Genomic DNA, 25,275 nt, shown 5'->3' with positions numbered 1-25,275 from the left:
ATTTGCTGTGCTCCGAGCATGCAGAAATTGGAAAATAAATTCAAATAAATTATTATTTGCATCATGCAGATACTTGTACAACAACAGACGACATAGGAATGACTGAAATTAACCAGAAAATTAACCTGAAATACCAAATAAACCAACATAAATCTATTTCTTTAAATTGTAAGTTGTAGTGTGACGTCGTAGCCCCGCCTTTCCTTGTCGTTGATTGGCCACTGTCTTTCTTCCGACCAGCTGATTGGCTGATTTCGCCTCCCCCGGGTTTCAGCGGTGTCAGGAAAAAGAAAGGAAATGGGTTGTAGCCAAAGACCTTAATGTCATTTTATGATATTAAACTCGACAAAAGACGTGACTGAGGGCGTTTTATCATGCGAAGAGTTACGCTGTTTGTCAACGGAACCACCACGAACGGAAGGGTAGGAGGAGATGCGACTGACTGTGTGTCTGGAAACATGTTGTGTTGGTGCTAAGATAAAGGGCTAATTAAGGTTGCTCACCTTCGCTATTGTTCCGAGGTCATGTCCTATTTATTATTTATGTATAGAAGTTAATCTCTTACACTGTGAGCTGGTGTGTTTTGATGTGTTATCATACAGGTGGTGGCTGTGTACGGTTCTCTAGACGATTTACTGTCTGTGGCCAGTTCCAAACTGGGAATAAGAGCCTCTAGTGTTTATAACGGGAATGGCGGCCTCATCGACGACATTTCATTAATCAGGTGAAAAACGAGAGATTTTTACTTTTTATCTGCGGAATTTTATGGGCTGATGTGCAATTGCATGTACTTAGAAGAGCAGGAGCTCCCCTTCGAGTTTAGCATCTTTACTGGTAAATTTCTCATGTGATTTACTTGAATTCTTAAAATATAGACTATCAGTAGTTCACTATCAGCTATTAAGGGGTCTGGAAATATTTTAAGCCCATTTAGCTTTATAAATAAAGTTATTCTTTTGCACCATCAGACATGAATCATGAAATCTGAATTTTTACCTGCAGGGATGATGATGTGCTGTTCATATCAGAAGGAGAGTTATGTGAGGGTAAGTTTGAGGCATTAGTGGAGATACAGTATTACGATTGTCAAAAAATAAAGCATTTATGGTCTGGTAGTCATGTGTGAATGTGGCTGGAACGAAACCTGTGGTGGGTGCTGTTTTTAGTCACAGCAGTAGAGGATTTATCTGTTGTACAGTCCGATTATTTTCCTCATTACCTAAAATCCATAAGTAGAGATGAACAATCAGTTGACAATCCAAATGTAAAGTCATTTTAAAACTGTATCATCTTTGTTCAGAGCCCCAGGAAGACCTCAGTGGCCCTGAGAAGAGCCAGACACACACTGATTGGCTGACGCTTAATGTTGGCGGCCGTTGCTTCACCACCACAAGGTACACCTGACACGTCGTAGCTCACAAAATTGCACAAATAAGCAGCCGAGGACTGAATTTGCAAGATTTTTATTTTTTTGTAGGAGCACGCTGGTCAGTCAAGAGCCTGAAAGTATGCTGGCTCACATGTTCAAAGAAAAAGGTGACAAAACTCCAAACCAAAATTCTCATGAATGCAGTAGGTTGTTCCTGACCGCTAATTCGTATCATATTTAACTCAGATGTTTGGGGGAACAAGCAGGACTCTCAGGGGGCTTATCTGATCGACCGGAGTCCAGATTACTTTGAACCCATTCTGAATTATCTGAGACACGGTCAGCTGATCATCAACGAAGGGATCAACCCTCTGGGTGAGATAAAAACCTTCAAGGGTGTGTACAGCAAAACCAGCCTCACACATTGTCCTGACAGTCGGTCTCCTCTGTAGGCGTGCTGGAAGAGGCTCGTTTCTTCGGTATAGAACAACTCGCCGAACAACTGGAGACTCTCATAAAGGTGTTTAATCAGTGCACAAGAAACAGACTGTATTGGTCTGGTCCCATCATGAGTTTTTTGTGTCTATCATATATATTGTCATATTTATTTGCATTGTTCAGTCCTCTCAGCCCCCCGATGATCATTCCCCTTTGACTCGAAAGGAGTTTATTCGATTTCTGTTGGCCACCACAACCAAGTCAGAGCTGCGTTGTCAGGTATGAAACACAAACTCATTAACCCACTAAATATGCTTTAGATTTAGTGGACAATGCAATAACAGTCAGCCATTATTATTTTGAAATAATTACTTATATACTGCAAAAGAAATGAGATTATGAAATAAAGACTTCATCTCAATATAGAAACTTCTTCTACCACATGCATAGAATATGACATAATAAATGTCTTTTACATGGAATTTGGTGTTTTTCAGGGTCTCAACTTTACTGGTGCAGATTTGTCTCGCCTGGATCTGCGCTACATCAACTTTAAGATGGCCAACCTGAGAGGAGCGAACCTGAGCCACGCTAACCTGAGTGGGGCCAACCTGGAGAGGGCAGACCTGTCCATGGCGTGTCTGGATGTCAGCTCGGTTTTTAGTCATCTCCAAATTTCTGAACGCATAGAAAGACGATTCAAGTAACCTTTTCCCGCTCGTCTCTCAGGCAGCTAACCTGCAGGGTGTGAAGATGCTGTGCACCAATGCAGAAGGAGCCTCCCTGAGAGGTTGTAATTTTGAAGATCCTGCTGGAATCAAAGCCAATTTGGAGGGTGAAAAGCTGATCTTATTACTTTAAACCAGCCTTTAATGGTGTGGTTATTGTAAAAACTCATATTAAAGTGTGTGTGTGTGTGTGTGTGTAGGAGCCAATCTTAAGGGTGTGGACATGGAGGGAAGTCAGATGACAGGAATCAACCTGAGAGTGGCCACGTTGAAAAACGCCAAACTGAAGAACTGCAACCTGAGAGGGGCCACGCTCGCTGGCACAGACCTGGAGGTGCGTCCACACCGAGTCGTGCAGACCTACCTTAGTCAGCCTGCAAACCTGTGATACATTCCCGTGTTGTTTGTTTTTCCCAGAACTGTGACCTTTCAGGATGCGACCTTCAGGAGGCCAACCTGAGGGGCTCCAATGTGAAGGGGGCCATATTTGAGGAGATGCTGACTCCCCTGCACATGTCTCAGAGCGTGCGGTAAAAAAACAAACTAGCATCCTCCATCTATTTTTTCCGCTGTATTGACCAGTGCAGCAGTGAAATAATCCACAGGACAAATCCCTCACTTGCTCTGCTGCTCTTGTGACTTGTGCATGACTGATGCCTCATAATGGCCCAGTTCTGTTCCGGGCTGGGTCGAGTGTTTCATTCCTGGCCTTCTCCGCATGCCTCCAGCTCTTTAATTATAATAGAACAAACACGTAACAGTAATTTTATAATGAACCTTTTGCAGAGTGATCATTTCAGTTGGTGAACAGTTTGTCTTTCTAAATATGTGTGATATTTATACGCCTTATCTTAAAACAGATTTTTCATCAGTATTGTGACCTAGTCTCTGTCATAATGACAAATGCCAAACTTTTTTTCAACCAAATGTAAGAACTACCTTTTTTCAAACCCGTGTCATTGGGAGTAAACAAGCAACAAATTGATTGTGCAGAAAGGGTTTTTTCTATTTAGGATGAACACTTTATTGACATTCATAAGTTATTTTTGGTTACTTTTCAAATAGACTGCAGGAAAATAATGAGCGCAAACTGCTGAGGAGAAGGGAAACTATATTATCAGAGATTGAAATGCACGCAGTTAGGAGGACATAGGAGGATATAATAACAGACCCCTAAAGTGTCCGTGGGCAAATAAAGGTTGGTTAGAAGCACTTTCAGCTTTTGTTTTGTTTGAGTTCAACATGGTTAAAAAATATATTTTTAAAATTTCAGTTGATTTCCTTCAACGAGATTAATCAAATGGATGTAAATACGTACTAAACCAATAACTTGAACATGTACATTTGTGGTCTTTGGCACAAGTTCCACCTCAGTCGTATTACCTCTGGTCAGAGTTTTACTGATGTTCTACCTGAGTAACGGTCTCAGATCCATCGCTCACAGACAAAAGGGAACTGCATCTTTACAGTATAGAAGTAAAAATGCCTGTACTCCTGTTTTACTGCTGTAATCTTTGGGCTTTGTAATGTATTAGCAGCAGGGAAATGTATTTTTCGTGAATGTGGTGAATATCATGTTGCATGCAAACTGATGTGACGTGAAGTCTCTGGTGCTGAATCTGATCTGTCTCTTCTGCTGTGTAGACCGATTTTATGATGTAAAATAAATGTCTTTTTAATATATATACATATATATATATATGAGTGTACGGTAGTATTTATTATGTAACAATTCATATTACTTCATTTTCTACTTTATTGCTTGAGTTTCAGGATTTTCACTCCACCGTGAAAACATTGTAGGTTAATACCCTGATATGGTAATTATCATTAATATCATAATATGATTTAGTGGTGTTTAGTAACAACTGAATGTGACGTTTTTGAAATTTTGAAAAGCGCTGTTCTGTTAATTATTCACTAGGGGGCGATGTTGGCTTAAATTGAGTTAATGTCCTGCCATGAGATTTCACTATTTAACGTGTCAATATTTAAACTCTATTTAAATTCTGATCACTGCAGCGATTTCCCCTGTAGCTGTATCCCTGGCAGCCAGCTCTGTGGTTGTGAGGAGCAGGCATAAACATACTGGTTTGGAGTCCACAAATGGTCCCACTCTTTTCCGCTCTAGTGTTGATAGAAAAGACCACAGTGGATTTACATCCAAACCTCCAGATCCAAAAGCTGATATCAAGACCATCATTTCATTTGTAACTTGGGAGATGGACATCCTCCTGCGGGCTGTACTTGCACACACACACCCTGGACTGTAAACACCAGAACATAAAATAGCCAACCCCCCCCCCCCCCCCAAAACACACCAACATATGTCAACAGTCAGCCTGAGCTCCTCAGTTAAAGGTCATGATGGATCTGTTTGCATTGTTCAGCCATATCTGTTATCTTTTAGGTGGCGACAATGCCATAATGGTGTGGTGTGTTTAACGAGGCTGTGGGTGGAGGGGCTTGATTGGTGGCTTGCGGTTAAGCAGCAACATTATTTTTGAAACAGTCATCATCCTGTTCCTCCTGTGGAAGTGGGCTCATCAGCACTGTCCCATGTGAACGACCCCTATTTTGGACTATCCCATCATGCTAATCGACTGTGAGCTGTGCTGTGACTTGGCCGATGTTCACGTCCCAGCAGCAGCCAATTACAACACTTCCGTGCTTTACTCACTAATAGGAAACCGGTGGGTGTATGTTCCAACACGCTTCACTTCTTCAGTGGTCAGGCTGAGGTCTGGTCTCCAAAGGAGGGAAAAAATACACGACTGTGGGCTGTAAGTGTTTATGCTGAAGCGGCCGGTCTCTGCACACCTTACGGCTGTGTGTTTCAACACTGCAGGGTTTTCAGGCGCTCTGGTGTTTGCAGAGACCAGTTTGTATTACCGGCAGAGACGAATTTGTGGCCCAGAAAAATACACATCCTGTTATAAAAAATAGTTTAGAGTTTCAAACCAGTATGCTTCCCACTTCTAACAAACGAGCTCTGAAAGCACGACATTATATACTGTATGTGTTGCCCACTTGAGAAGAGAGTCCACGACAGCTGTTATCATGAGGCATTAAAGATACGGAAAGACAATTCCCGCAAACTCCGAGTGAACCAAAACCACACTCAGGTGTCCATCTTGCCTGGTTCTGTAACTGATACAGCCTCCACACTGACTCAGTGTTCACATCTGCTCTCCTGACGTCACAGGAACTGATACTAAAACTGCGTCAACAAGAATAATCTGATCATATTTAACTCACAAGAGTAACACAGCTGAAGCCGTCTGCCCCCTGTATTACTGAACATTAAAATATTTAATAGTGACCCGAAGATTCGCCTTTTCTTTGTCTTTTCTTTGTCTTCACAGACACATGCATGACTCTACCACATGCATCCATGTGAGGAAGACCCCCATTAATGATCTCTGCAGATCTCCCAGAAAACTTTGCTTCATCCTGCACATCCACTGTAAAATAATACATCTTAATTACAGCCGGTTTTAATTTAGACGTATGATTTGTGAGTGGGTGTTTTACGAGTTGTACTCTTTAAGTGGGTGTGTGTCTGTGTGTGAGTGTGGGACGTGGCTTTCTGAAGTCAATGGGGAGGCGTTTTTCTTCATGCCGAATAAAACGGCCTATGTAAAGGCCGCATTCCTGAGTTTGTGGTGTTGCTGTCTCAGACTCGCTCTTTCTTTTATGGAGGGAGGAGACGGAGACAGTGGAGGACCAGGGATCGACAGTGAGGTTCACACACACGCACAAACACACACTCTGCTTACTTCTTCTTCTTCTGTTTTGAGCATCATTGACAGTCACGTGCACTAACCATGACACGCAACAAAACTGTCGGATTTGTGAAAATACAGCATTCCCCTGCTCTTTGTTCCGCCCAGGAACCCTGAAAACCGCTGACCGGCTCCACAAGTGTCCCTGTGGCTGCAACCTCTTTGACCCCGTCAGTGATGCGTTCATCACGCACACTATAAAGACACGGTGCGCGTGCATGCAGATGTGCAAGAGCAGGCATGTGTGCACCAAAAGGCTCCACAGGATGTTGTAGCCCTTTAGAGTATTGATTAGAAGCAGGTCTTTCGCACACATGCGGCATCAGACTGTATTATCGTATCACCCAGACTGGTGCATTAGAGAGCAGCTTAGGTCCCTAAATTACACACTTTCCTTGCTGAAAGCCTTCAGGATGTTCCTGTGCAGTGGGGTGTAACCCTGGTGAGGAAACAGAAAAGGACACAAAGGGAGGAGACGCAGAGGGTCATGGCCTTCAGGTCATGTCAGCTTCAGTTTGCTTCAAGGTTTTCTGCTGTTTAAGTAGCGTCAAAAGGCTACAAAAAGGCCAAAAGGGTCAGACTGACGGTTATTTATTCCGGTTGTTAAATGTATGTCGAATCCAGTCCGTGATGGATCTACTTGTTTGCCTGCTGCCAGGACCTTGATGAGAAGACAAAGAATGTGCTCTTCTCTGACTCCAGCTCTCTGTTTGTTCTGCTCTTCTCTACCATCTGTCCAGAATATGGGGTTTGGCTGTGGCTCCAGGTTTGGGTGGTTCCAGACTGGTCTGACTGTGCGGTTGAACTGGGTCAATAGTTAGTTGGGCTGGGGCTGGGGCCCTCTGTGGCTCACCAAGTCACAGAGACCTCTGCTTTTAAAAAGGAACCCTCAAAATGACAAACTAGGACTTGAAATCACGTCCGTATATGCTGTAAATTGGTAAATAAGCAGGCCAGGCTTTCATGTCAATAACATGTGTGTCAAAGATGTTTTTGAGATGTTTTCTATGTTATGCTTTCTGCTTTTCATCTAAAGTTGCACCACTTTTTTATGCACATACTTATACATGTAGTAACAATTTTTCGACCTTTCTTTTATAATTGGCATCTTAAGATCACTAGAGCAGGGCCGCTCTGTGCTGTTGATTGCTTTATATGGTTTCACTGAATGTGCTATATTTACTTTTGCGTTACATTTATTGTGGATTTTTGCTAATAACAGGACAAATACCAGCATAAAACATGTTATTTAAACATGCTATCAACCTTGTGTTGAAGAATAACTTACCGGTAAGTCATTTGCAGTCCTAATTAAAGGGCAGCCACTGCTGTCTAACTACAATGTCTTCACAAGTAGAAGAGAAGCATAAAACATGTCTCTGCCTTCTTATTGAGGAAAGTGGAGATGCCTTCAGCTGCACAAGACCGAAAGCTGTTGAAAAATAACACAGAGCAACGCCAGAAGCCAGAGTTAACAGGAAACGAGCCCACATCCTCGTGGACAACAGCATGTTTTTTATCATCCACTGATTCACCACAGTGATGAAATAATATTCCCAGTATTAAATACAGCCTTTACTTCAGAGTGACGGAACAATCGCTGACTTTGACCTTTTCGTGGCGTCTCTCAGTGCCCTTTCCGGCATGTAACATTTACAGATTCCTAAAAGTTCCTAAAACCTCGCTTACAGTTGTCGACAGCAGAATTATAATTTTGTATAAAACAGTGGGGGGGCGGCAATTAACGCTTCAATTTGTATTATTAGAGTTCCCCATAAGTTTGCTGTGTTTCAACATTTGGCTAAATGAAAGATTAACAAGACAAAAGCGTCTGTTTGATGCCACTAAAGCGAACAATAGGCGTCTTGTCTCAGCCCTCTGAGGACAACCACATACCCCAGATCCAGATAGGAACATTCAGATGCATTGTTCACACTATGCTAATGTCTCTCTCTACGTGCATGTTACGTATTGAGGGCCAGAATATGCGCTTCTTCTGTGAGGAAAAAGACATTTTTGGGAAGTGAGGACACTTTGGTCCTCACACTGTCGATGAGGCTTTTGAGGATTAAGACTTAATATTTTAGGATTGGAAGGTTTTAAGATTAATGTTGTGTTTGTGTTTTAGTTAAAGATAGGGTACGAGTCAGGGTGAGGGGTAGTTGTAAGACGAAGAAGTGGAGACTGATGAGGTTTTTGGTCAAAAAAGGACAAATAAGGGTGAGGACATCCAGATCAAACTCGGTACTCAGCTCTAATATAAGCTTTATATTTCAGGAAATGTAGTGGCTCTTTATTGTAACTATTGTATGTCTCATTAGACCATTGTGATATAATCTGAAGACCAAAATGTTAACTATTCCAAATGTTTATCCGCTCCATCTTTGCACTTAAGGACCTGCACATCCAATACTGATGTATGAATGTGTGAAGAACATTGGAGCAGAATTAAAAAGACTTTCTGGTGATCTTCACCAGGGTGAAAGTTCTGAAGATCGAAACTGCTGAAAAAGTACCAGAGTGTGGAGGAGAAGCAAGTGGAGGTGGTACATGCGGATCAGCTTCAGAGTGAGTATCACGCATCAATTGCGAGTTGGGGGTTTACTGAGTCCCACGGCCGGTTAGCTCAGTTGGTTAGAGCGTGGTGCTAATAACGCCAAGGTCGCGGGTTCGATCCCCGTACGGGCCAGGTCAAGTTTTTGGCAGCATTTTATCCAAATGACACCTTTATCTTTAAATATCTATCCAAGATAAAGGTTTCTCGCTCCTTCTCTCTAATCATTGAAGAGCTTTAACTGCCCATAAACTAACTTTTAATGTGCCTTGACGACAAGAATTTTAACCTGTTGAAGAAGCGTTTTTCGGATGCTTGACGTCGACAGAACGGAAAAAACCAAGTGGCCCGTACGGGGATCGAACCCGCGACCTTGGCGTTATTAGCACCACGCTCTAACCAACTGAGCTAACCGGCCACGAGTGCCCTGTCGCCGTACTTAGCCACTTCCGGTTTGTGGACCCATCGCTAATGGGTTATTTTGTATGATTCAGTACCAACTCTTTTAGAGATAATTAATGTTTTGACTGCAACGTGAAATGATGAACGCGATCCGACTGGACAAAATGTACCGTCATGAAACACAAAATCTTTCATTCTCAGTGTTGAGCTTTAATAATTCATGGTGTAAAAACCTGAGGGAACAGATCTTTATTTTGATCTTTGATTTTGAGTACATGTCCACTGTAGAGATTTAACGTAAATAGCTCAGCTGGTTAAAAAACCAAATCTATTTTTTGATGATTGTGGATCACATTGATGGAAAAGATAGTTTTCGAAAAACAATTTGGAACAGTTAAGTTCATCAGACCATGAAGATCCTGCACAGAGAGGAAATCGGTGAGATAAAGAGGGGGAGGTGAATACACACACACACACACACACACACACACACACACACACACACACACACACACACACACACACACACACACACACACACACACGCTCCTGGGGGAGGTCCTGGCATGCAGCTTGATTGCTCTAACTGGGGAAACTGGAGTGATTGTCGGCGCAGAGAGACGGGGGTATTAATGGAAAGGGGGGGCACTTTTCCCAAGTTTTTTCTGAGATTCTTGTTGGAGTCCTGCAGGAGTGCAGTAGTTTCGGGAACCCGAGCGAGTTTAAAAGGCTGACTCCTAAATGGTAAATGTCTGGGGGCTGGTGCAGTTGTTGAGACAGGAGGAGAGAAGAAAAGTTTCCCTCAGTCTGGGAGTCTGAACCCAGCCAGCAGCAGAACCGCTAACGCTGTTAGCCAACCTTAGATTCCTGGATAAAAGAGCCAGACTGAGGTATGGACACACTTACCTTCAGATTCACCTCCAATGTCATGTTTGTACTACAGTTGCATGACTTTTGCTGGTGTTTTAACCTGCAAGGATGTGCGTGTTTGCGGCAGGGACTGCTTTATGTCTTGGATTGCTGTGTCTTTTGTTGCCTACAATTTACAAGTATTCTTCCAGGCTAGGCTAACTTACTGAGAGCTAAGAGGCTAAGCGAGGAAATTAAACCATATATTTGATTACGAGTCAATACCGCAAGTTTATTTAATGTCAAAGTACAGAAAGCGACATGTTCTTCGGAATTTGGAAGGTAATTAACTTTAAAACATAAACAGGTTTTATTATTTTGTATTTAATGCACATTATCTAAGTTTCTACAATATATTATTGTATCAGTAAGATAAGTATATAATCTTTAATGTTTATATCATGTTACCAAAGCAGCATGTGTCCATCAAATGTACAGTTGGAAAAACTGCATTGAACGTTTGGTTAAAGCCCAAGAACTACTGAAGCGTTTTGATTTTATTTCTTGCTACAAAAAACAATGTAAAGCACATTTTAACAGTGTAGAACACCTGTCATATGGTCTAATGTAAACAGGTTTGGGCAGTTTAAAACCACACTCTTCAAAATCAGCACTGAGCAATTGAATAGTCAATTCAAAATACACAGTTTCATAATATCAACCCCCCATAATAACCACCCACTGATCATCGTTTGTCCCTCTTATTTGCTGCACCTTTTGCTTGCAGGATTCCTTAATAAGCAATAAAACAATAACCAGTAATAGATTGCTTTGGAGTTAATTAACAGTTTATGGCTGCTGTGACTGCAGGATGATTCTCTAAGTTCAGTTAATATGTGCTTACTCAGACATCACAGCACTGCAGTCCCTTTAGCCCTTACTTCACATTTATTTTCCTCGCGCTTACCTCCGAATCAGCACGGTACCTTCCTGTTTGGAACTGGCTGAATGTTGTTTTCCAGCTCAGATGGGAGACTGGTTGCTGAATCAGGCCTGTAGTTGCTGTGTCGGTATAACAGCTATTTGGAGTTTGCAGAATCTGGTGTGTAGGTAGCTCGGGATGTTCAAGAGCAGGAGGGGAATTAGATTTTCCAACGGCGGTGGTTGATCTTCAGAAATAATAGAAAATAATTTCCACAACGTTCCAACGCATCTCCCGAGTGGTCAGAGCGACGCTGTGAGCTGACATGATTCATGGAAATGGAAACACTGGATCATTGTTGCTCGAGTGATGGGTCCCTGTCAACCAGTCCGGGCTCACTGTGACATGCCAACAGTCCTGGTACACACAGAAGTGTGTGTGTTAAACTAAAACTGCTACTTAGTTAAAAATCTGAACACTTGACAGACTGCAGCGAGTACATTAGCATGCAAAATCTACTGTCTTCAAAGTACATGTTGATGAATTATGGGAGATTTTACATTCAAATCTCAGCAGAGTCCCAAAAAAGTATAAGAAAGTGCAAGTTAGTGTCGTCACCGCACCACAAATGTCAACATTGTGTGTTTGTGTGTTAATGTGTGGGAGGGAAGAGAATTTTCCACCTTTCCCTTTCAATGTGCTCTTCACTTTTGAGCCCGAGCGGAAAACGTTTTCAAGGTTTGGAGTGGAGCGTTTCACTGCAATCCATCGAGCCATCAAACGCTCGTATAAAAGCTAATAAAAAAGCTGCCTGAGTAATAAACACATATTAATCACGATATCATAAAAAGGTTTTACATGCATCATTTGTATGCAGTGGTGCCGCCTCCTGCGTCCTCCTCACGTGCTTAAATGTGCAGAGTGAAGCTGAAGGACAGACTGGTGTCGATGGTTGATGATTTCAGGGTTTTAGTGGCAGCTCACCGAGTCCTTGACTTAATGAAGCTGGTGTATATCTCCTTTATGAAGTTAGCATGATGAGGAGTGACCTGCTGGAATGAATGTCCTTACGGCTCCCCCGTGACTAAGTTAACCATCTATGAATGCGATCGTTATATTTATATGCATGGCAATTGCCAAAAATTCCTCATCCCCCCGACCAGAGATAATGCGTTTACCAGTCAGAGTAGTTTAACAGTGCTGTGGGGACACATGCAGCAAATGGTGTTTGGTTTAGGGTGTGTGTGCGTGTGTGTGAGACCGAGAGAGGGATTTAATAGATGTGCTGCTTTGTTTGGCACTTGACAGATATTTAGCAGGCACAGGTGAACTGGGGGGTGGAGGTCAGGAGGTGCTAAAAGCTGATGGATGGTTCTTCAGCCCCACATTCTCACCTACGCTGACAAACAGCTGCACGAGTGTGTGAGAGAGTGTTGGCCTCCAACTGCTGCTCTTCTTCATCCACACCGCATTTGAATATGCTGACGGAGGCGAATTCAGGGTGACAAAACTGGGAATATTTGTGTTGTGATTGTCACAAGAGGGAGAAATCTAAAAAGGATTGATGGAATCCCCCACGTCTGATTTTCTTCTTCATTTCCAGGGTGATCTAAGTCGAAGTTGCCGTGAATTTTCCAGCCAGGACGCCATGTTTCCCTTCCGCCGCTCCCAGCTGCTGCTGTCGTGCATCCTGCTGGTTGCGCTGGTCCAGCTTCCTCGGTCTGAGTCCAGGCCGGCCACAGAGAGGACAGACACTGGTGAGACACTTCACAGATGTCGGCCAATAAAACCGGCCGGCGAAAATATTAAAATGTGGTTTTTGGTCACCGCCACAGTCCTGATTTAAAAAAGAAAAGCCCTCTGAACAAAACCAGATGTCTACAGATTCTGGAGCATCTGATGGGGCTTAGTTCACTTCAGGATTTAATATATGTGAGCTCTGGGTTGCTGTTTAGATGAGTCAGGAATCCAAAGACGTCACCTGGGCTTGTGTGTGTACACAGATGTCACCACGCTTGCTCGAAGCCGTGTTTCCTGTGTACTCGTACAAATGGCAGACCAGGACTGTGGTCACAGCAGGACACCGTTGGAGGATGTCTTACTGAAACGGATCGATTTTCAGTCAAAAATGTGCATGTTTACGGAGTGAATCTCACCGGTGCATGGTTTTGAACCATTCCATCACGACCGTTTGGCTAACGGAAACACTGTATTTGCCTGAAATGAGTAAATCGGGTTATATTTATATTTGAATTTCTTCACCTAAACGGCGTTGAGGCAGAGATGGGGTCTCTAATCCAACTGTAGACATTTTAGATAATTGCGCTACACAATGGTTGATTAGGTGACTTCCCGCTAGAACCAAAAGAAAAAAATTTAGTAGCTTTCAGTTGAGTTTTCTTACAAAACCGTGAAAAATCAGTAGCTCAATATTTTCAAGCGAAAGCGTCTTTCTGTCCTTTCTGTTCCGTTTGTCCCTCTGCCTCTGTAGACAGTTAAATACAGTTCCAAGCGTTTTGGGCTCTTTTTTTTCAAATTGGCACGTCTGGGTCAGGCTTTTCTTCTGCTCTTTTGTTTCAGAACACTTTCATGTCTGTGGTTATGATGTTTCAGGCCCCTGAGCTATATAAAAACGCTTATAAAAGCGTCCAATTACTAAATGTCTTTAATAGGAAAGTGACTTTTTCGAGGCTTGATGCTTTTCAAACATCTGAAACTGGTTAAAGCGAGTTTCATGGCGTAACCAAAGCGTTGGCTCCGAGGGCGCTGGTTACAGTCTGTGTATCCTGTCCAGACGCTGCAACACAGTCTGCAGTGTTACAGCGGCAGCTCAAGAAAGCAACGCATTCACACTCATTCCTGTTTATCTTTACATGCACAGGTGTGTATATATTCCATAGCTGCTTGTGCCAGACACTCGTCTATACGCTGTGGTTATTTCCAGCCATCTGGACAGCAGCTGAGCATATGTGATACTGCTGTATTGGAGCCCATAAATTCTTCTTGTTTTTTTTTTCCCTCAACAAAGAGCACATTAAAATTAGCCTTTCTTTTCATAAACAAAGGCTGCTTTCAATTTCCCACCAGGCCGTTGTATTCTTTCAAGCGATGGTCTTTGGGAAGCAAACCGCTCCCTTCTTGTAGGCTCTCGCCGTCTGAGGAGAAAACCAGTTAAATACTCCTGTGAGTGCCAGTTCTTGTAAAAACCCTGCCCTGTCTAACGAGACAACATAGTCTGTCCACAAATGTAGAAGAATATTAAACTTTCATTTGTTACTTAAAACTTAGAGCTATATTTATGTAGAGAAATACTCAGAATTCCTCCGCCAGGCCTTGTAGATACCATTTAATAATGAATGGTGTTTTTTTTAGGATAGAAGATATTCTAATGATGAATTATTATGTAGCTTGTTACTCCGAGTCTATAATAAAAGGGATTATTTTGGTAGTAGCTGGGATTTTTCCTTTCACAATTGTTCAAAGGAAAAGCAGCCCGCTTGTCAGAAACTAAAGGGGGGGGGGGGGGGGGGGGGGGGTACGCGTGTGGTGTTTGCATGCTGTTAATAACTGCGGCAGAGAGGGAGGAGGTCTCTGAAGTTCAGGAAGTGGTTGCATGGCGCAGCGCTGTGGCGACGGCTCCTCTCTGCCTGGCAGCAGAGTCGGACTCAACGGCAGAGCCGGGGTCAGGCGTCAGAGGTTAATCCACTAACCGGTTAAATGTCTGCCAAAGGGGAAGCTGAGACTCCCATTAAGAAGATCTGACATCCTGTGTGCACACAACTGGGTTTGCGCCACAGCTTTAAAACATCTGACTTCTTTCGCAGCTGATGTAGTTAAATCCTCGGAAGATGAAGACGACGATGAGTCATCCTCGGAGGAAAATAAATTATCCAGCGAGCTGTCGACCAGCAATGAAAAGCTCAACTGTAAGCCTCCGTTGCCTTTTCGGCATGTTTATTTCTTTTGCTGCTGCCTTGATTAAAGGCCCTGCAGGAAGAACATACACTAACTCTGATCTTCGCCTCATTCACCAGCTCCGGCGCTGCAGTGGGTGATGCCGGAAAAGATGGAAAAGCAACTCCACGCCGTTCCTGTCGGTAAGACCGTAAAATTAAGATGCCAGGCCATCGGAAGCCCCGTCCCCTCTCTGCGCTGGTACAAGAATGGAAAAGAGTTCAGGAAGGACCAGAGAATTGGAGGTTTCAAGGTGCGATTTTATCTAAACCAAGAGACCCCCCCCATCAAACTAGATGTTTTAATTTAATTTTGTGCCTTTCAGGTCAGAGGCCAAACTTGGACTCTAATAATGGAGTCAGTGATTCCTTCTGATAAAGGGAACTACACCTGCGTGGTGGAGAATGAGTACGGGAGACTGCAGCACACCTACGTGCTGGACGTAGTCGGTAAGAAAACGACCTCGTTAATAAAAGCAAACACGGCTTCCACGCAGACGTGGACCTCAGGTGTTTATTCTTGGTCTTCCAGAGCGCTCTCCTCACAGGCCGTTCCTGCAGTTCGGTCTGCCCGCCAACCAAACCGCAGTCATTGGCAGCGATGTGGCGTTTGTGTGCCGCGTGTTCAGCGACGCGCAGCCGCACATCCAGTGGCTCAAACACATCACGGTCAACGGCAGCACAGTGGGACCAGACGGACTCCCACATATCCGTGTTCTCAAGGTTTGTGCACGTGAATCTTTGCACTAGTTATAACATAAGTTGGTCACTTTTACACTTAACAGCCGGCTGTGGATCAACAGCTGCTAGATTTTCTTCATTTATTAGCTTTCTTAGTCGCAGTTCCATGGACATGTTATTATTGGACCCCACAGAATTCTTAAATTGGCAAAGTGTGCGTACTTCATCCTTGTTCTCATTAGCATGCATCCATGTGTTTTAATGGCAACTCTGTGCCATATAAAATCTGTTTTTATTCAGCGAGCGCACTGATCTTCCTGTTTGAAGCAGTCCCTGTTTGTTCCCTGTCCGACAGAGGAAAAACACATCTGTGATGTATTATTGCACCATGATGAAAGACACGGGCTCTGCGCTCCGTCGTGTCTGGAGTGGCGCCACGAGCCATTCATCTATTACCTGAATACAGTTCAGTGTACTTGAATCTCAGTTATTCACCAACATAGATATTGGACGGTCTAGATATGAGTTTACGTGACATAGAACACAGTTGCCTACAGACATTAATGAATCTCTCTACAAATGGACTCCTGTATTTGGTTGGTCATTTTAACGTTTATGTCCTCGCTAGAAACCAAAGAACCAGACCACAGAAATGTGACCGGAAAGAGTGTTTCTGATTTCTCCTCCTCATTCTCTGTTCAGACGGCAGGCTTGAACACCACAGACAAAGACATGGAAGTATTGACGCTGAGGAACGTGTCTCTGAACGATTCCGGGGAGTACACCTGCCTGGCTGGGAACTCCATCGGAGTCTCTCATCATTCTGCCTGGCTCACCGTGGTCGACGGTGCGTTACATTTTCGTCCTCTCCAGTATGAGAGCGAGACCAAGAGCGTGACCCTGTCCTGGTCCTAACTGTGCTCTCATGTCTTGCCCCAGATGCTCCGCCCTCTGTGCTGCCCTCTCAGACATACTTGGAGATCTTCATCTACTGCCTTGGCTTTTTCCTTGTGATGATCCTCACAGCCACAGCTGTCCTCTGCAGACTCTGTTGTGCCCCAAAGAAGAGTGACTTTAGCAGTCAGATCGCTGTGCAGAAGCTAGCTAAGAGTATTCCTCTAAAGAGACAGGTAACCAGTTACTGATCAGATGATGCTCTATAATGACCCTATAAAGAAACACAGCTTATATGGTTGTTCTTCGTTTGTAGGTGTCAGTTGAGTCCTCTTCCTCTCTTCAGTCTGGGGCGTGTTTGATTCGCCAGTCTCGTCTTCCCAGTGCAGCCACCACCATCCTGATGGGAGTGTCTGAGTGCGAACTTCCCTACGATCCGATTTGGGAGCTGCCACGTGAAAGGTAGCCATTTTGAGACAGAGCTCTGTTGCTCAGCATACTTGTAGTGGTGTAGCTAAGAGTGCAAACGCTGTTGGTAATTGTGACCGTCTGCTGCTTGTGCAAACGTCAGGCTGACGCTGGGGAAGCCTCTCGGGGAAGGGTGCTTCGGCCAGGTGGTTCTGGCCGAGGCTGTTGGGCTCGACAAAAACAAACCCACACGTCTCACAAAGGTGGCTGTAAAAATGCTCAAAGGTGAGAAACAAAGAACCCCCCCCCCCTCCAACTTATTTTTCCTGCTAATGTACCACAATAAAACATTCGTATGAAGCTGATGTCATGTGACCTTGTTGTGCAGCGGATGCCACAGAGAAGGACCGGGCTGACCTCATCTCTGAAATGGAAATGATGAAGATGATCGGCAAACATAAGAACATCATTAACCTGCTGGGAGCGTGCACACAGGATGGTGAGCCGGTCACGTGCGTGTGCGGCAGCAGCCGTGCGGGATGAGCAGACGCTAACCCTCACCTGTGTTTCCAGGGCCCCTGTATGTGCTTGTGGAGTACGCCTCAAAGGGGAACCTGCGGGATTACCTCCGCGCTCGTAGACCAGCCGGGCTGGAGTACTGGAGCAGCTCCAGGCCAGTTTCTCTGGCCAGTTTGGAGATCATGGAGCTGGTTTCTGCTGCTTACCAGGTGGCCAGAGGAATGGCTTACCTAGCATCAAAGAAGGTCCGCTTCCATGTCTGATTCTGCCGCAGCCGGTCGTTCAGCATCACTGATGCATGTTGCAAGTTGACGTGCACCTTCTTTGTTGTGCAGTGCATCCACAGAGACCTGGCAGCCAGGAACGTGCTGGTCACAGAAGATAATGTGATGAAGATCGCCGACTTCGGTCTGGCCCGGGATGTCCACCACATCGACTACTACAAGAAGACCACAAATGTGAAATATGGGCTTATACAAAAAAGATTATAAATTCCAAACATGGACTCGGGCATGTTGTTGGTCTGACTGACATTTCCATGCTGCCGCAGGGTCGTCTGCCTGTGAAGTGGATGGCACCAGAAGCTTTATTCGACCGCATCTACACCCACCAGAGTGATGTGTGAGTGTTCAGCATTGGTGTACAGCCATTTTGTGATTTATCACTAATCTGAGAATGCTGATCATGTTGCAGATGGTCATTTGGGGTTTTGCTGTGGGAGATCTTTACCCTTGGGGGGTCCCCATACCCCGGAGTCCCTGTGGAGGAACTGTTCAAGCTGCTAAAAGAGGGACATCGCATGGAAAAACCTGCCACCTCCACTCAGGAATTGTGAGTAAATCAACACACTCCAATTTAATCTACCGGTAATCTCCCATCCAATCAGAATCTTGATGATGATGTTCTGTACTGAATAACTTATCTTGCTTAACCTCTAACGTTGTGTCTGATCAGGTACCTGATGATGAGGGACTGCTGGCATGCTGTTCCATCCCGCAGACCAACGTTCCAGCAGCTGGTTGAAGATTTAGACCGCATGCTTTCTCTCATGGCTAACCAGGTAAAGGCATTTTAGAATTTAGATTCAATTGTTTGTTATATTTGAATGGCTTCTCTGAGCCTCTGTCGTCCTTTTCAGGAGTACCTGGACCTGGCCGTTCCCATGGTTCAGTACTCGGAGGTCAACCCCTCTGCTTCGGTTGGTTTTTTCAACACCACATAGACGGGCCCAGGACCTGTTCTGTCACTTTCTTCCTCTTTCCTCTCCCGATGGCGGTCGCAGATGCAGCCGGGCTCTCGGAGACGAGCAGCTTTACCCTCGTCTGTCAGCAACGGCCTGATGTTAGAAACAGCTGGACTGGGCTGGACTCCGCAGCAAGGCTTCGTTCAGCAAGCTGCTTATCTAGCGTTGCGCCCATTTAGGGCGTGAAGATTGAGTTCACCCACTGACAGAGACTGTGAGAGGGATTCACTTCTTTTGGAATGTTAATATGTGAATATTGTAAATAAGATACATACTGAATACAAAGCTGGACTTAAGAGGGAAATATGGAACGAACAACAAAGGAAAAATCGACAACAATCTCTAAATACAACGATAAACGTGCGAAAGACACCACATTCGTGTTAATGTTACCCGCAGTCTTTTATTGCTCCGAGGGAAACATATTTATAGATATTTTTTTTTGCATTTTATTCATGTATTTATTTTCATTACCCATCCTTGATTTGTATATTTGTATATTTCTCAGTCCACTTATGTCCTTAGTCCTTTAGTAATGTTTTGCTGCCAAAAACTCTACCAGTGTACAGTTTTAACATTGCACTTATTCTGCTGCTTACAGCCAACCGGTTGCAAAAAAAGCTTTCAGTTGAATGTGTAAAACAACTGTTTAACAGTATTAAATCTCTTTTTTCATACTTTTAATCTAGTATTTGACGTTTTGTGAGGTTTAATTATTGTTTACCATCACTTTTACTAACTCCTGGCAGCGCCCTCTAGCGGCGATTTGAAATAATCGGAGGTGGAATTTGGGCCATAAAGTCCACTGAGAGAAAAAGTTGAGTCAACAAAACATGAGGCCGAAGTATGTCTTGTATTTCCAACCACATCAGCCTTCACAGCATATAAAACTAAGAAAAAAGAGTGGTTAAAGAGGTATAAATAGAGAAGTCTCCAAACTAAACAGAAATCACATGTTCACGATCCTGTGTATTAATTATGTGGATTAATGTCACAGTTTATTCATGCGCCACAGGTTTCGCTCAAATGCATCATCCTGAACCAAAGATGGAGAAATAAGCCTTAGAAACATGTCAACTTTTAATATTGCTCCTCGATGGTGGCATGTCTCCAGCAGGAAACATCCGCTTGTTGCATCGTCCTGAATGAAAAATGGTGGGAAGAGAAATCCCAATGCACCATTTATAACACACACACACAGACACACACAGGCTGGTGTTTTTCTACAACACTTTCTTCCCACAGAGAGGAAATGTTGCATTAAGTCTGATGTTCCATACCCCATGTGTTTCTGTCCTGGACATTTTATTCCCCGTGTAGCCGCTGGCTGACTTTACATCACCGGGGCTTTGGTGTATTTCGTTGCTCAGTAATACCATCTGTTTCCCCCAGAGAGATCTCTGACATTCCGTGAGCTCTTTTTTTTTTCTTTCCAGGAAATCTTCCTCCTGCAGATACACTCTGAACAGGCTGGGTAAAAGTCCCCAGAAACTTTTCCGACAGCAGCAATAATGATGTGAGCTCGCTGGTCTGTTGACATTTGCTCTAAAACTGCTCGTTGAGCTTTTTCTGTGAGCTGCAGAGTCAGAACACCTCGTTGTTTTTTGCAGATTCGGATGCGCTCACAGAAAACAGCTGTAATTCATTGGGGATGGGGGTCTTTCACACCTGCCCACTCAGCTGTCAGCAGGGACACCCCCGGTGCCTGCTGGAGATAAACAACCCTGAAGCGGGGGAAGCTGAGCATCCCTCTGTCAGTGCCTGATGGGAGTTAATGGGTCATAACGCAGAGGTGAGGAGCCGTTGTGGGTCAGTCTACGTGGTGACAGATGGCCGGGTGAGGAGTTATTGTGGTGTCACCTATCACCTCCACCTCAGAGCCAACAAGCCCGGACAAACACAGGACAAACACAGGACAAACACAGGACAGTGATGAAGTGTTCTGCTTTTCTTTCCAGCTCTGCACAGTGAGGGAGAAGTTCCCCAGCAGAAATATGTGATGTACCGTGGCCACACTGTGCTCTCCTTGTTGCCTAAACATGTGATTTCTTTTCCTAAATCTAAGCAATTTGTTAGTGTCGTATCATTAATATTTATGATAGATGGATGAATGATGGATGACGTAAACAAAAAGAAAATGTGAAGCAGTTATGACTGTAGCAATACAGTAATAAATGAGAAAATTAGTATTTAACATATTCAAAGAGGAAAACTTAAGTAGAATCAAACTTCTTGATGCGATCTGCACAAAAGCTCCATTGATGTTTCCCATACTGGCATTTTTAAGGAGGGGCTCCTCAGTGATGTCAATAAAACAAACAGTATGTGCAGCTCCGTGCACACACTGAATTTGCACGATAAACCATAAGTGCACAGATATGCAAACTCTGTACCAGTGTTAATAACATATGAATGACTGAAATGTAATAACGAGGATACAATCTGGACTTTGTGTGTGCCAAACCCTCAGATTTTAACTTTAGTTGGTTCTTTATCGCCACCTGGTGGCATTTTATATTTTATTGCGTGTAAGTATTATTTACTGCACTATTTACTATTAATTTTAGTGGAAGAGAGTAATATTACATTACATCAGTGCTATATGATCTAAGGCTACCAAAGGGTTATTTCAATGTTATATCATTAACAGAATTGTTTCATTTGCAGTTTATTTTTAACATTTCAGTTCCATCGATTAAACTTTAGCCATTTTACTTGAACGATTCTCATTGCGGACTTTATTGAAAAAAGAAATACACCAAACCCCAAATCAGCCATGTAACATTTATTCTTTACAGCATATTTAAATTTAAGACTCCCTCTAATAAAGTGATTTCAAACCAGCAACATGGCCCTGAACAGGAGTCACAAAATGCTCCATGACCAGCATAGAAGCACCTTGGGTCCTCCACAATCTGCTCTTCATACACTATATTAAATATAGCAGCATGTCTGCTGCATAAATTAACTAATTTCTTTCATCACTAAATAAATATATCATATTGTTTTTAACAGGTTTCTACATAAATATTGTTGGAGTTTCAGGCTGATCAAATGATTATTATAACAAGCCTAAATTTCAGAACTTAAAATCATCTAAAGCTTTTGCTGCCAGTGTTCATTTGTGGAAAAGTGATAAAAGGTTGCGTGTCTCCATCTATACGTGTCTAGTTCTCAGATTTGAACCCTTTCTCCACGTCATCCACGGACCTCCTGGCAAACAGGTGGGTGGGGTCTCGGCCTCTGAAGCCGGGCTGGATGTTAAACACGGGCATGTTTCTCCAGCTGGCTGGGTTGTCGTACGCGTTGGAGCCGGAGTCGGCATTGCAGGGTTTGTTCTGGACGAGCTGGAGGAAGGTCTCCATGTCAGGCCCCAGCCTGGCGACCAGGCCAGCCCTCACAGCCGCCACCGTCTGCTCATCGCAGCCCTGAAGGGTCTGCAGCAGGGTGCTGTAATACCTTCAGAGACAGGATACAGGTGTTTTAAAAGGCTGCGTCTGTTTCCCTTCGGTCTGAGCTAAGATTATGCTTGTGCTAATTAGCAACGGTTAGCACAGCATCAATACAGTGGTATCATGATGCTCAGGATGTTCCTGACCTGTTGGGGAAGTGTGTGGGCACCTGCACCACATCTCCGATGGTGTCGGGGTTGGTCCGTGCCACGTTGCAGATGTCGAGGCTGGTGTAACACTCTTCCTGCACCTTTAAACGGGGCAGAGAGCCGTGAGTACGAGAACGTCAACGGAGCAACCTGCTGCGGGTCGGTCTCCGATACTGACCTCCGCGATCATCCTCTGGAAGATGTTGCAGCGGCGGATGGTCTGGAAAACCTTCGAGGAGATTCCCTGCGAGATGCACTGCAGGCTTCTCTTCACAAAGGTCTTTCCCTGCAGAGGAACAGCACAGTGGGACGCCGAAGGGGGGAAAGAGATGGGCCGTTTGGGCCGATGGACAGAACGCGGCACTCACCTCAGTGTTGAAAGTAGCAGCCGTGTGCAGGAAGAGTTCGCAGATTTCGTGCATTCCGTCGGTGTCGCAGGTTGAGTTTTCCAGGCAGGAGAAAAATCCGCAGCCCACGGCCACGGCGCCATTCAAACATCTGGCCACATCAGCTGCACACAAACACAAAACATTTGCAAATGTGGAGCCAGGAAGTGCGTTTATTAGCTCCTCCATCCCTGCAATAATTGATTAAGTGATAAATCTTTTTAACCCGGAGCAAAATTCAATATTTGTGGGTTTTAGGGGAGGCCCAAGAGGGAACAAATGTACAGTTCTACAGAGTAACTCCTCAAGAACAGATGTGTTGGTCTGGAGTCAAAAATCTAATCCTGCACAACTCGTGTCAGATTGATTTCACAGTAGGGGATATTACTTGCAGAACTCATTCTACATTTTACTTAACGGACTCAGAATGTTCCTTGTATCCAGCGACATCTGTTGCATTGAATAGTAAAAAACAAAAAAACCAATCGTTTTTATACATGAATATAAATCCTGGCTGGTATTTTGAAAATGATAGTATGAGTTTGCTAAGCAGCATTTTATTTTTTTTAAAGAATAAAAAAAAATCTCAGAGTCAGTTGAATACAGAAGCTTGCTGTAAATTAATAATACTAGTGCACAGTGTGAAATATAACATATCTTCAAATTAATTGTAAACAACTATTTGATACAATTCATTACTTTTCACAGTGAACAGTAAAAGAAAGCAAGTAAAGTTTAAAATACTAAGAGATTTTGATGACCTGGAACCAGAACTCACTCGGGCTGTTGGCAGAGAATCGTGCCCGGCGGGGGGCGCCTTCCTCCGGCGGCAGCTCGAAGCAGGCGGCGGTGCTGAGGCCGAGGAGCAGGAGGAGCGGAGCGGAGCCTGGCAGCATGACGTCTCTCTGGGCTGGAGGTGGATGGATGGATGAGGTGGCTCTGGTTCGGGAGGTCACGGCTCGGGTCTGTCCTTCCGCCCAGTCCTCACCTGCTATTTCAATCAATCCTGGCCAATCAGAGGGCGCCTCGCGCTCATGGGTTATTCATGATGTCATTAAGGTGCGCGGCTAATTAAATGTTTCCACGCGCACTTGCACGCGTGGAATTTCCGACTTTTCATCAGACCGTATCTTTTTGGTTGTTAAGTCACGAAGATTCCAGAATACCGTAACCTAAAGTTGTATTTAATATGCGGTGAGTCACGAAGAACATATGTTACTTTTATTTTGTTTCCTTTCTTTTCTTGCCTTGATAATGCTGTTTTCTTGTTACCATGACCAGTTTTCTAAAAATAGTCAAACAATGAAAACGAGATGAACTCATTTACAATTCTAGTCACGACTGATGTTTGAAGTGGTTCAGTAGATGACAAAGAAGGTGGTGAGAAACACACACGCGCACACACAGGAAATAAAGGTAGCATGTTTTCTTCGCGATTCACTGGATATTAATTAGTTCTTATTTTCTCTGAGAAGAAAAATCTGAAGCAACTGTTTAATTAAACATGAATCTATATTTAAAGAACAGTCTTCAGAGATTTATCTGGCAGAAATTGCAGAATTATAACTGATAAGAAGCACTTTGGAGCCAGTTTTCATTGATTTATTCACATTATTTACAGCAGTAATCAGGTTTACACAGGAAGAGTGATGACCTTGCAAATAAAATGCTGTTAACGTACAAATCACTACAACTACTAACACATCATCAATATCCTATTAATTAACCAATAAAGCATTTAACACAGCAAGATTGATTCAATAATAAATATCATTAGTAATTATTGTACATGAACCAGATAAGCATTCCCATCAACCCACTGAATAATTAGGCTAATGTTAGCTCAGATCCTTCCGCCCTCTGGTATTTTTGCAGGAAGTGTGGGAAGAATCTGTGTTTCTTATCTGGACGTCAGTCAGCAGAGGCAATGGACAGCGGAGGCAGCCGTGTTTCCATCACGGACTGGTTTACCGTAGGAACCAGTGCAGCCCACACCACTCTGCTGACTTTAATAGCCTGCAGGTCACCAGTGGCTGATAAACATCTGTGAGCTTTAGCTCGTGTTAACTTCACCCTCCAGCACCCACTCAAGTCTCCGAAACCAGTAATAGTGGGGTGGGAACCAGTTCACAGTGGGAGGAAAAGTGTTTAAGTCTGTCCCTGATAAACCAATAAATAAATAAATACATACACACACACACACAAAAAGCGCATCGGTTATTACACTTAAGACGTTGCAAATTACACAATCACTGGTGTGATTTTACACCTTTTTTACCCTGGGATTATATATTTTAACGGTAATGTGAAGATTTATATATATTTTCTTAAATCTAAAAGTTTGATTTTAGTTGTAGATTAGATGTTTAGTCACTAATTTCATGATCATCCACATTATGGTGGTTGGACTACTGGACCTGCTGAAACTTTTACTCAAGATTTAGGGAATGCAAGAGAAGTTTTTCTGAAACTGTAAATGTCTAAAAGCATCACAGCACTGTTTTATTCAGTGTTGATCTCATAATTTCATTACAAATACACTG

At 43.6% G+C, this 25,275-nt stretch overlaps 3 protein-coding genes and 2 non-coding genes across 7 annotated transcripts; 3 read left to right on the top strand and 2 right to left on the bottom strand.

Moving 5' to 3' along the window:
• Positions 1-253: 253 nt before the first annotated feature.
• Positions 254-4,194, top strand: kctd9b (potassium channel tetramerization domain containing 9b). Its single transcript, XM_003965368.3, has 12 exons — positions 254-422; positions 603-724; positions 1,003-1,046; positions 1,301-1,394; positions 1,478-1,536; positions 1,616-1,744; positions 1,822-1,889; positions 1,991-2,086; positions 2,305-2,454; positions 2,537-2,642; positions 2,736-2,869; positions 2,953-4,194. The coding sequence occupies exons 1-12, from the start codon at positions 375-377 to the stop codon at positions 3,067-3,069; spliced, it is 1,167 nt and encodes a 388-aa protein (XP_003965417.1). The 5' UTR covers positions 254-374; the 3' UTR covers positions 3,070-4,194.
• Positions 4,195-8,380: 4,186 nt separating this feature from the next.
• Positions 8,381-19,429, top strand: fgfr1b (fibroblast growth factor receptor 1b). Of its 3 annotated transcripts, none has more exons than XM_029837929.1 (18): positions 8,381-8,540; positions 8,799-8,888; positions 12,651-12,804; positions 14,872-14,973; positions 15,082-15,254; positions 15,327-15,450; positions 15,533-15,723; positions 16,384-16,528; positions 16,621-16,811; positions 16,892-17,037; positions 17,147-17,268; positions 17,372-17,482; positions 17,557-17,747; positions 17,838-17,960; positions 18,053-18,123; positions 18,196-18,333; positions 18,457-18,562; positions 18,641-18,781. In XM_029837929.1, exons 2-18 carry the CDS (start codon positions 8,871-8,873, stop codon positions 18,722-18,724), a joined length of 2,190 nt encoding a protein of 729 aa, XP_029693789.1. In that variant the 5' UTR covers positions 8,381-8,540; positions 8,799-8,870; the 3' UTR covers positions 18,725-18,781. The 3 variants fall into 3 exon arrangements, with proteins under 3 accessions (XP_029693789.1, XP_029693790.1, XP_003965496.1); XM_029837930.1 differs by having other exon boundaries at positions 8,382-8,540; positions 8,716-8,888; positions 18,641-19,429; XM_003965447.3 differs by lacking the exons at positions 8,381-8,540; positions 8,799-8,888 and adding an exon at positions 9,829-10,166.
• Positions 8,936-9,009, top strand: trnai-aau (transfer RNA isoleucine (anticodon AAU)). Its single transcript has one exon. It is a non-coding gene; the product is annotated as a tRNA-Ile (tRNA).
• On the bottom strand, positions 9,219-9,292 carry trnai-aau (transfer RNA isoleucine (anticodon AAU)). The gene has a single exon. It is a non-coding gene; the product is annotated as a tRNA-Ile (tRNA).
• A 2,483-nt stretch (positions 19,430-21,912) lies between the features above and the next one.
• Positions 21,913-23,628, bottom strand: stc1l (stanniocalcin 1, like). Its single transcript, NM_001078588.1, is given in 5 exon segments — positions 21,913-22,204; positions 22,344-22,447; positions 22,525-22,632; positions 22,715-22,857; positions 23,511-23,628. Coding segments are annotated over 5 exon segments (765 nt in total).
• Between the last annotated feature and the right edge of the window lie 1,647 nt (positions 23,629-25,275).

The sequence above is a fragment of the Takifugu rubripes genome, chromosome 6 (assembly GCF_901000725.2).
Source record: "Takifugu rubripes chromosome 6, fTakRub1.2, whole genome shotgun sequence".
Lineage (NCBI taxonomy): Eukaryota > Metazoa > Chordata > Actinopteri > Tetraodontiformes > Tetraodontidae > Takifugu > Takifugu rubripes.
The sequence above is the reverse complement of the archived record's forward strand: the minus strand, read 5'-3'. Positions and strand labels throughout refer to the sequence as shown.

Coding starts and splice junctions, on each gene's coding strand:
- kctd9b (XM_003965368.3), top strand. CDS start 375: ATGCGAAGAGTTACGCTGTTTGTCAACGGAACCACCACGAACGGAAGG. Junction 423..602: donor GAACCACCACGAACGGAAGG/GTAGGAGGAGAT, acceptor GTTATCATACAG/GTGGTGGCTGTGTACGGTTC. Junction 2,643..2,735: donor AATCAAAGCCAATTTGGAGG/GTGAAAAGCTGA, acceptor GTGTGTGTGTAG/GAGCCAATCTTAAGGGTGTG.
- fgfr1b (XM_029837930.1), top strand. Junction 17,748..17,837: donor CTTACCTAGCATCAAAGAAG/GTCCGCTTCCAT, acceptor TTTGTTGTGCAG/TGCATCCACAGAGACCTGGC. Junction 17,961..18,052: donor ACTACAAGAAGACCACAAAT/GTGAAATATGGG, acceptor ATGCTGCCGCAG/GGTCGTCTGCCTGTGAAGTG.